General features: G+C 45.6%; 2 protein-coding genes across 2 annotated transcripts; one reads left to right on the top strand and one right to left on the bottom strand.

Moving 5' to 3' along the window:
* Positions 1–427: 427 nt before the first annotated feature.
* Positions 428–1,475, bottom strand: LOC142889609 (uncharacterized). Its single transcript, XM_076028391.1, has one exon. It carries the CDS (start codon positions 1,364–1,366, stop codon positions 428–430), a length of 939 nt encoding a protein of 312 aa, XP_075884506.1. The 5' UTR covers positions 1,367–1,475.
* Positions 1,476–8,991: 7,516 nt separating this feature from the next.
* On the top strand, positions 8,992–11,675 carry LOC142889649 (tripartite motif-containing protein 16-like). The gene has a single exon (XM_076028440.1). It carries the CDS (start codon positions 9,364–9,366, stop codon positions 11,206–11,208), a length of 1,845 nt encoding a protein of 614 aa, XP_075884555.1. The 5' UTR covers positions 8,992–9,363; the 3' UTR covers positions 11,209–11,675.

Raw genomic sequence — 11,675 nt, forward strand, 5'->3', positions numbered from 1 at the left:
TATCACGAGCCTTATGAGTATTAATATGACTAGGAGGAGTGGCTTCATTAAGACTAAAATATTCATCTTGACGTAGCCATGTCTCTGTGAGGCCGAAAATATCAACACTATGTTCACTAATCAAATCATTAACTAAAACTGCCTTGGAATGTAGAGACCTAATGTTAAGAAGGCCACATTTCACCATTTTGTTTGTGGGAGCCCCTGGAGCCCCCTTATTTCTACAATCTATTCGAACTAGGTTACTATGATCTATTGGAGATTTGCACAGTATAAGAGGTTTGGAGGTGCGAGGGACCGACACAACTTCTATTGGAAAAGACTGGCAGGGCTTCGGGGACTTACTAACGGCTGGGGACGGCAGTGAGAGAAGCCCAGAGTAGCGTATAGGACTACAACTCTGTTGCCTGGTCTCTACCCTGGAGCGTCAGTGAGTGGAAGCTAAAATTTTAACTATATTGCTAGACAAGAGAGCTGCACCTTCCCGGGTGGGATTAATGCCATCCCTCCTAACAAGACCAGGCTTGCCCCAGAAAGGCTTCCAGTTATCTACAAAGCCCACCGAGTTATTGGGACACCACCCTGACAGCCAACGGTGAAAAGATGACATGCGGCTAAGCATCTCATCATTCCTAACATTTGGCAAGGGGCCAGAGAAAACTACTTCGTCCAACATGGTCTGAGCAAATGCGCACACCGAAGCTATGTTTAACTTAGTGACCTCGGACGATTTCAGGCGTGCATCATTGAAACCACAGTGAATTACAATCCGCCTACATCTCCGTTTATTCTTAGCCATTAACTTTAAATGCCCTTCAATATCGCCCGCCCTGGCCCCGGGGATGCACTTCACTGTGGCCGATGGCTGTCCTAGGTTAACATGCCTCACTATAGACGAACCGATCACCAGAGTGTCAATCTCAGTCGGCGTGCTGCTGAGTGGAGCAAACTTATTCGAGACATGGACGGAGGGGGCCTGGTGCTGAGAATGGTGGTGGTGCCCGGCAGGCTTGTTAAGGCTACGCTTCCTCCTGACAGTCACCCAACCGACCTTTCCCGGCTGCTCGGGAGCCGCGAAGGGAGGGGAACTAGTGGGACCTAGAGACTCCGACGCTACGCTAGCGAATGAACGCTCCGCTCCAGCTAAGCTAACCCTACTAGCTACAGGACTACTATGCTCGAAGGAGCGAAGTCGTTCCTCAAGCTGGCTAAGTCTCGCCTCAAGCGCTAACATAGTACTACATTTAACACACATCCCTGACTCGGTAATTGAGTATGAGCTAAAGCTAAGCATCTGGCAGTGTGAGCAAGAAAAGACGGGAGGAGAGAGAGGAGGGACAGAGGAGAGGTGAGAGGGAGAAGCCATGGCTTCGACTGTGCTTATGCAAACAGATAGAGATAGGTGTATTGAGAAGATACTAAATAATTTGGAGAACGATCACCTTTTAAGAGAAAACAGTCCAGTGGTTCGCTCAGTCAGAATGCATTCATCCAGATAATTTTCCGTGAAAACCCGTCAATGCATCCATTGATACAGATACCAAATGGTTTAAACTTATCATACGAGTCGAAGTGCCAAATATAATTGGGCCCTTTAGCAAAGTAGCTGCGGCGATGGAGCCGTCTCCTCCTTCTAAGTTCAACACCCCTTGGGTCAAGTTCTTTCACAATTAAGTGCACCTCTTCTTTCTTGACACGCAATCCTGCCTCTTTACATTTTGTGAACATCCACCTATAGCCGCAGAGCCGGCCAGGTGTTTGAAGTTGTTCCTCAATGAAATCAAATACACGATTCAAAGCGGTATATCCGTTATGCCGAAACAGACCACAGGACTTCAAAATTCTCTTCAGGTTTCCCTCGGACACAATATAACCATGGCGACTTGAAAGCAAAGCAGCAATGTCCTTATAATGAAGTCCCAGGTCAAAATACACACGTACTAACTCCTGTACTGTCATTTTGTACAGAAGAAAACTTTCAGGTGCTCACCAGAAACTTTCAGGTGCTCACCAAAAACATTTCAGGTGCTCACCTGAAAGTTTCTGGTGATAGCCTGAAATGATTTTATTTTATTTTTTCTCTCCATGTACCTTTAGGTGCTCCATATTATCCAGTACACTGTGTGTAGTGTACTGCAGTCAATGTTGTACTTCCATCCACATATGCTCGCCTGAGCTCTTTGTTTCTTTGGGAGTTTCTCTCAAATGGCACCTTATGAAGTTGTTTCATCTTAATTTGGATGTGAGCCAATGTGGACAGGCTGACTCGTTGGATGTTGCTGAATACGGTGTTGTCCTGGATGATGTGGCTTTGAATTGCTCGTAATCTGATTTCATTCCTTTCCAAAACCAAGTTTACTATGGCAGCTTCCTGTACCCGAGTGAACATTTGGCCCCTTCCTCCACCATGGCTGCGTCTCTCAGTCCTTTAGAGAAACAAAATGATAAAAATATAGGGCTTGGACAATGAACAGTAGAGTAAATTGTACAGGAAACTTACACACTTACTGTAGTGTATGACATCCGCCATTCATGAAGTAAACGGGTGTCACCCAACTGATATGCTATGACATGAGGTGTTCTACATAGTGTGAAAGAAATGTGGGTTACATACCTGTTCTCCAGTCTAAATGTCCAGATGACAGAGGCGACAGTAAAACGTCTTCTTCTTTGGCCATGAACTCCTCTACCAGCTCTACCCCTACCTCTCACTCGTCCTCCCCCTCTTATTATCACCCTCCCTCTTCCTCTTCCTCTCTCTGCAATGTCTTCCATTGTTGTTAAAAAAAAAAAAAAAAAAGGTGCTCACCTCTTGGTCTTTTTATAGTGCTTACTTCGTGATTGAAGTGTTAACAATTAACCAATGAGGTGTTTGGCCAGGTGGCACATATGTTGTCCAATTAGCTCATGTAGTGTCATTTTGAATGGCAGTGTTTTGAAATGGCAAACTGTTAGATTGTTGTGTCTTATGCAGTGAATCGTGTTCAATGCATTTAAACAGAGCCATTATGAATTGCAAAATGTGTGTAAAGCAGAAAATATGTTTAGAGTTTTTGAGACTTGATTAGAGGTTTTGCTCTCTGTGTGTCAGTTTAAATAATTGTGCTATGCATGTCATTTTAGTGTGCTAGCAATGTGACCACCGGCTGCTGGACAATGGTTCTCTGGTCCTCCAGCTGAAGGGGACCTCCAGTGGCTCGCTCGACCTTTTGTTCTCCAGCTGGGCGGACGAGAAAGTGAGTGCGACTTCAGCTCTCTGTTGCTACTGCTGATGCTGTTTGACCCATGGTTGCTGCTGCTGCTGGTTGCTGGTTGCTGGTTGCTGCTGCTGCTGCTCCAGTTGCAATCCCACCTCAGCATCATGTGTTGGTCACCTGATCTCCATCCTGGCCAGGGCCCCAAATTGGTTGAGGGAGCCGACTTTAACCCTGATAAGGTTATGAATGTGAATAACAACAGCACCACCTTGAGGAAATGTCTGTTTTGTGCTTTGTGTGGACAAGTCAACAGTATTAAACCAAATCATTCTGAGCCCTGTTAAAATGTCTTGCAGAAAAACAAGACAAAAACCCGGCCAATACTAAAAGTAAAACCTTTGATTCCGGGGACACGGAAGGCACAACAAACATCCAGGGACCTTTGGTCCTCCTTGTAGCCGTAACTCCGCCCACGCTCAGGTAGTAACCAAGCCAATGGAAACGCGTCCCTACTAAGCTGTACTGTGCCGAGTAGAGCAATAACCAACCGTGTAGAGCCAGTGGAAACACTCCCCAACTCTCTCTGACTCTCTCTACCACTCCTCCCCTCTGAGGAAACAATAGAAAGAAAGGTTTTTCCTTGGAAGGAAAATTCCTGTGTGTGTGTGTGTGTGTGTGTGTGTGTGTGTGTGTGTGTGTGTGTGTGTGCAAGGTTTTCTCCATGCCACTCCCTATTGGCCATGTTCCCCTCAGCCTGCTTCAGTCGTGAACTTTGACCTCACTCTTGTCTCTTGTCCTCTCCAGATCCTGCTGATGGTCCGGTGCAACGGTAGGTGTCTCTGATTGGCTGCTGTGACTCCTATTGTGGTGATGTCATCAGTGTTGGTTCTCACTAGAATCTGGGACTCTTCATGGCTGCCACACACACCTCGTCCTCCTTCATCACAAGTGTTGGTGGGTGTTTGTTGACCTTCATCTCTCAACTTCCTCCAGAAGAAAGTTTTTTTTTTTATCCACAACTGAGGAACCAACATAGACATTTTAAGATGCAAAGACAAAATAAAATCAGATAAGATAAAATCCGACCAATTAAACAATTCATTCTGTACCATTTCTGCAATGCAACTCAGTGAGTGGTGTCATTAATATATTATTAGATAATAACTAGGGAAGATGAGCCTTCCCCTAAGATGTCACAACAGTCCAGTATGGACTGTTGTATTTAAGTGTTAGAATTTCATAAACTCTGCGGCGAGTTTGTTCAGAATTTGAAAACAGATCTGAGATCAGATCTTCTTCTCGTGTTTCATCTCCTCCAGTTTTTGTCTTGACCGTGTTTTTGATCCCTACAAAACATTTTTTTAGTTGGACTTAAAATGACTTTGCTTCATACTGTTGACTTGTAGCAACACATTGTCCTTGCAGACAAAATGTTGGCACTCATCCCATCACTGAGTCACAAGGTGAGACAATTATCAGACAAAACTATCAGCACAATTTAATTTCACATAAAGCACAAAACAGCAGCAGCTTCATTCAAACAAAGTTAACACGCTGGCATGCATTACAAGTTGAGAGGCAGCAAATGCAGCTGCTCAAGCAGATGTTTCCAGCCAGTTGACCAATCACACCAGTGCAGCACAGAGTTAGCAGAGTTGGCTAATGGGTTAGCTGCATGACACAGCGGTTCTACTTTTTTAGAGCCTGAAAGCCACTGATGTGCCTCTGCTCGGCTCAGCTAGTAGGCGTTTCCAATGGCACCTACAAGGTTCCAAGGGGTTACTATTTTTGGACCTGCTTCCTAGGGGTTCCAAGCCTGATGACCAGGGACCATAGCGGTGACGTAGCACAAAGCAGGGCACTGATTAGGTTAGAGTTTGGACAAAAGTCGAGTGGGAGTCTTTCACAAAAACCAAAGCCGCTATTTTTAAATACCCCGTACGCAAAAAAAAAAAAAGCTCTGTTGAGCTGAACGGACGGAGCGACGGAGGTGGGCAACGGGAGGGAGACGGCCTCGACTCGGCCGGTGGACGACGAGAGAATAGTTTGCCCTGGCAATATTTGAAAACGTGTATGAGGACTATGAGTGTTTTGTGACGTCAAGCAACTTTAGTTTTAAGGCTATTTGCAAAGTACGGTTGCTTAACTGTGTTGATAAACTGTTAGCCACCACCACTAACTCTGCTTGTATGTTGTGTTTGCCGGCAGAAAAACTTAAACGTGATTTGAATCTAAATGCCAATTGTTAAATATTAAATAGTCTTCAAAGTATTTGAAATTACCATTAGATCATGCTGGTGTGACTTCAAATGATGTTAGTCTACATATGTTGTGTTTTAACCCAGATGTTCCAGAAACACCCCCTCCCCCTTTATGATAATACTATTATCTTAATGGGGGACAGCAGGAGGACGGAGAGGGGGCTTATCTTTAGATGTGAGGATATCCTTGTCTAATGATAAATCATTTTGTGACTTCAGTGATGGTTTCAGCGACTTCATTTTCTCTGCTAGGACAGTGTTTTACTACAAGTCAAACAGTATTAAACAACTGATGACACAGTTTGAGCCCAACGACTCTGTGTTTGCCCGCAGTTACACAGGAGCAAGATGGATGCCCGCTGTGGTGGAGAGGGCCACTCGGCCAGTATCGTACAGTGTGAGGGCTCCTGATGGACAGATGCATCGGCGCCATGTGGACCAGTTGAGAGGGCGGGCACTGGAGGAAGCTCAGGGGGAGTCGTCCCAGCTCTTGTCAGCTGGTGAGTGTCTGCCCCAAGAAGAATCCAAGGGTGCAGTAGAGTCCTCGTCAAGGAGAGGAGAGACAATGGATCCAGTACAAGGGGGGCATTCACCAGTCAGCAGCCCAAGCCCCTCTTCATTGCCTGTTCGTCATCAGACCCGCAGGCCTAGAGTTCGTCCCAAAGGGTGGGATGATTATGAACACTAACTAGGGGAAAGGAGTGTTATGTATTTAGTTAAGTAAATAGAACGATATAGGAGTGACCCACTAGGGGGAGCTATAGGATTAGGATTAAGCGTGTGGACTTCTAGAGTCAGCGTTTGAGTGGTTGTTGCTTGCTCTCTCGTCAGCGTTGTTAACCCGTTTTGACTTGGTTCCAGTTCCGTGTTATTAAAGCTTATTTATGTCCCTACAATCCTCGTCATTCCTATATAAGTAGCGGACATAATAGTTTACAAAGTGAGCTTTGAGCTTGAAGTTAGCTGTTTTGTCAGTTGTGTGTTGTAGGTGTGTTGGTGTCTCTGCAATTTTGGAAACGTGTGAGAAGGATCGGTCATTGTGTTCTGACGATTGTTAAAAACTGTATACCGTAAACTATAGACAATCACTCTCTGGCCAGTAGGGGGAGACAAACGCTGTTCCAGGAGGGCTTCTTGACATAAACCTGGGCTGTGTCTCAATTCAGGGTCTGCAGCCTTCGAAGCCTGCATTTGAAGGCCAGTTACGTTATAGCACTGTGCAAAGGCTTGTCCCAATTCATTAAAATTCAAAGAATGCTCCAAATACGCCCTTGCAAATGCGTCCTCCTTTTAGCCGACTGCTGCAAAGCATCCTGGGATCCTGGGAAGTCAGCTGAAATGGCGTCATCTACTGTCAAAGGCACGACATATAAATGTATTTAAGTATTGAAATTTCACAGGTAATACTAAGATTTTACTGTAGGGTTTTTACTTATTTGAACACCCAACGCTATATGTGTTAAACCAAAACACCAAAATTCAGTTAAAATATGTGACTGTTAATGCTGAGTAATGGTGAGCTTGATGCTATATAAACATCACTTCGGGGGTTGGCCAGCAGTAGCGAACGGCGGTGAAGCAACCAGGAAATACGCTCAAGGCTAGACCGTCCCATGTGGTTACCGTGGAGACGGGTTTGGGTTTGTCCGCCTGCCGACGGAGGACCCAGCTGACAAAGGGTGCAGACTCTGCTTCAATGTTCCACTTCTCACACACTCTGCAGTCACTTCAGTCACTCGCGCTGCGGTCCCGTATTCTCTCGGCCGCCACTTCCTCATTCATTTCCTGCAACAACCGCCATCTTTTAAAATCTTCACAGAAGATTTGACTGGTCTTCTCCATTGCTGAATTACAAAATCCGGTTCATGGAACACAAAAAACGTATTCACACACACACACGCGCGCACACACACACAGAGCTTGGAGTGGGTAGTTTCACTTTCAGTATGATGCCTTGGCAGGTCGACACAGTACACAACAGCAACACGTGATTCAAAGTACATAAAGGAATGGTTCATTGTGCTGTGTGCTCTTACAGCATGCGTCTTCCAGCAATATAGTCATAAATGTAAGGCATCACAATAAAGGCCTATAGTGACCACATCTTACAACAAGTGAAAACAATCTCTATGAATGTAAAATGCTGCAGAACGACATAATACACTTTTTTTGAGACCACGAGTACCAACACGGCCCTCGAACTTTAGTTCGTACAGTAGCTTTAAGTAACCATTCTGATTGTGCAACGTGGCTATCAGGTGAGCTGCCAAATAGGGGAGAGGGGTTGGGGAGTTACAAAGACAGGAAGTTGTTGTGATTGTGTGTTACTACAGGACATGTCCTGTCCTGGTGCGCTGTAACCACACCGCTGCTTGGCCCACAAAGTGCCCAAGTAGTCGTTTGTAAAAAGTAAACTGTGTTGGGTCTGATGACCCATGTATGAATGTGCGCGTGCGGGTGTGAGAGTGTGGGTTATTTTAAGTGATTTGTAATTTTTACTTTTAATTGTATTAAGTTCTATTGTTTTGAGACCGGTGGTGGCGCTGCTGGTGTTGTGGTGGTGGAGGCTCCCCTCATTTGGTTTGCTGTGTCCTGGGAATGTTTTTTTTTTTAATCATGTGTGTCACGTTTGGCGGGTTGACTTTGGTTCTTTTGTTTATTTTTGTGGGTTCCCCCCTTGCACTAGCTCATCACCAGACACAGAGAGAGAACAGGCAGAGAGGGAGAGCAGGGAGGGAGACAGAACATGCAGGGAGGGTGGTGGGGAGGGAGAGAGAACAGGCAGGGAGGGTGGTGGGGAGGGAGACCGAACATGCAGGGAGGGAGAGGTGGGAAGGAGAGTCAGCCAGAAGGACTGGGACTCTTCATGGCTGCCACACGGACCTCATCCTCCTTCATCACAATTGTGGGTGGGTGTTTGTTGACCTTCATCTCTCAACTTCATCCAGGAGAAAGTTTTTCTTTTTTTTCCCACAACTGAGGGACCAACGTTGACATTTTAAGATGCAAAGATAAAATCAAATCAAATACAGGTGTGAACCCTTTTGGTACAGGTGAACTCAGGCCTTTTTTATTGGAATATAAACATTCCTCTCCAGCTTTGCAAGTTCTTCTAGTTTTTTGTATTTTCTATTTTTCAGATTGAGAAATAATCATTGGAATAAGACATGACCACAGAAGAGACAGTGTTGAGATGCATCATTTGTATTGATTTCTATTTTTAAACTGATCTACTAGTGGCAAAATAAGGAATTGAATTGACAGAACAACAACAAAAACAGCATTTCTTAAAATAGGACCTTTGAGATGATTGACTGTCAGAAAGTTCAATTTGAATCTAAACGTGTCTTTGTTAAATATTAAATATTCTTCAAAGTATATGAAATTACCATTAGATCATTCTTGTGTGACTTCAAATGACATTAGTCTACATACGTTTGTGTTTTAAACCAGATGTTCCAGAAACACCCCCTCCCCCTTTATGATAATACTATTATCTTAATGGGGGACAGCGGGGGGACGGAGAGGGGGCTTATCTTAAGATGTGAGGATATCCTTGTCTAATGATAAATCATTTTGTGACTTCAATGATGGTTTCAGCGACTTCATTTTCTCTGCTAGGACAGTGTTTTAATACAAGTCAAACAGTATTAAACAACTGATCTGAATGAGTTCTGACCTTGTTCAGATGGGTTACAGTTTGTTCTTCCTTCTTTTCAAAGTTATTTTGGGGAAAGAAATCCTCTGTATGAATGTTTCTATTAGTTTATGTATGTAACAAGATCTTTCAGTCCCACTGAGATTGTGAAAGTTTGCGCGCATACACGCACACGCGCACACACACACACACACACACGCGCACACACACACACACACACGCACATTCTGGCACTCCTCTTCCCGGAATGAGTCAGGAGGTTAGAAGCCACGCCCCCTGCTCTCCCTACAGCCAATCACAGCTCTGTCTGGTCATTTCCCCCCTTCTAGTCAAACTGGTTTCGTTTCCGAGGCAGTTGGAGCTCAGTCAGTCAGTCCGTCAGTCAGAGGTTCTTGGAGGTAAAATGGCTCAGTCAGCAGCTCAGCTGGACCCAGAATCCTTCTCTTGTTCCCTCTGTCTGGATCTTCTGAAGGATCCGGTGACCATTTCCTGTGGACACAGCTACTGCAGGAAGTGTCTCCAACACCACTGGGATGCAGAGGAGGAGAAGAGAGTCTACAGCTGCCCTCAGTGTAAGAGGACCTTCACAGCGAGGCCTGTCCTGGAGAAGAACACCATGTTAGCAGCTCGAGTGGAGACCCTGGAGAAGACTGGACTCCAAGCTGCTCCTGCTGATCACTGCTATGCTGGAGCTGGAGATGTGGCCTGTGATGTCTGCACTGGGAGGAAACTGAAAGCGCTCAAGTCCTGTCTGCTCTGTCAGGCCTCCTACTGTGACTCTCACCTCCAGCCTCATCGTGATACTGCTCCCCTAGAGAGACACAAGCTGGTGGAACCCAGCCAGCAGCTCCAGGAGAACATCTGCCCTCGTCACGATGAGGTGATGAAGATGTTCTGCCGCACTGATCAGAAGATCATCAGTTATGTCTGCTCTGTGGATGAACATCACGGTCATCAGACAGTGCCAGCAGCAGCAGAGAGGACTGAGAGGCAGAGAGAGCTGGAGGAGACCAGGCAGAAGATCCAGTGGAAGATCCAGCACACGGAGGAAGACCTGAAGGTGCTTCAGAAGGAGGTGGAGTCCATCAACGGCTCTGCTGATAAAGCAGTGAAGGACAGCGAGGACATCTTCACCCAGATGATCCGTCAGCTGGAGAGGAGATGCTCTGAGGTGCAGCAGCAGGTCAGATCCACACAGGGGGCAGCAGTGAGTCGTGTCAAAGAGTTTCAGAAGAAGCTGGAGCAGGAGCTGATGGAGCTGAAGAGGGGAGATGCTGAGCTGGAGAAGATCTCACACACACTGGACCACAGCCAGTTTCTCCACAGTTTCTACTCACTGCCAGCACTCAGTCCGTCTCCAGACTCCTCCAGCCTGGAGGTCCATCCTCTGAGATACTTTGAGGACGTGGCAGCAGCTGTGACCAAGCTGAGGGATGAAATACAGCAAGTTCTGATGGAGACTCAGACAAACACCTCATGGACAGTGTGCAACGTTGATGTTCTACTGCCAGAACCAGAACCCAGGAGCAGAGATGACTTCCTCAGATATTCACCTCTAATAACTCTGGATCCAAACACAGTCAACAAACATCTGTTCTTATCTGAGGAGAACAGAAGAGTGACACGCATGGAGGAAGTTCAGCCTTATTGTGATCACCCAGACAGATTCACTGTCTGGCAGCAGGTCCTGAGTAGAGAGAGTCTGAATGGACGATGTTACTGGGAGGTGGAGAGGAGAGGGAGGGTTGAGGTAGCAGTGGCCTACAGGAACATCAGCAGGGCGGGAAGGTCAGAGGAAATTGCATTTGGATCAAACGACAAATCCTGGAGTTTATATTGTTCCTCAGGTGGATATAAGTTTCATCACAACAACATCAGGACCGATGTCTCAGGTCCTCAGTCCTCCAGAGTGGGAGTGTACCTGGACCACAGAGCAGGTCTTCTGTCCTTCTACAGTGTCTCTGGAACCATGGAGCTCCTCCACAGAGTCCAGACCTCCTTCACTCAGCCGCTACATGTTGGACTTTATGTTTATTTAAATTCTTCAGCTGAATTGATGAAAGTGGGACTGAAGTCGTCTGAGAGACTCTGAGCTGAATTCTCACCATTGATTCTTCTTCTGTCTTCATGTTTGATGATGATGACTGTCGCTTACTTGATGTTTGTCTCCACGGCTGCTGGATGTTTGTGCAACGTTGTTTCTCTTCCTCTGCAGCCGTTTCATCCCACAGAATGCGTGATTAGTCCAGATTACAACTTTATTACTGTGGAAACACAACTCAGGTGTGTTTCCACTCTGGACCTTTCCTGACCTTTGATCTTTCAAGAACTAATCCATCTGATGAACCTTCTGACTGTTGATCCATTTGTCAAGAATAAGAATGATGGATATAAATATTCTTAGAGAATTTTGTCTTTTGATTCTGGTTGTTGGGCTCAATGTGACAATAGTGAATCAATAATATATCATAATAAAAATATGCCATAAGTATATATTCCACAACAATGTCAAGTGAATAATCAACTTTTGAATTGGACCAATAAAGCAACAAGACAATC

The sequence above is a fragment of the Nelusetta ayraudi genome, unplaced genomic scaffold (genome assembly GCF_046127955.1).
Source record: "Nelusetta ayraudi isolate G7.1 ecotype Tasmania unplaced genomic scaffold, CSIRO-AGI_Nayr_v1 ptg000023l, whole genome shotgun sequence".
Taxonomy (NCBI): Eukaryota; Metazoa; Chordata; class Actinopteri; order Tetraodontiformes; family Monacanthidae; genus Nelusetta; species Nelusetta ayraudi.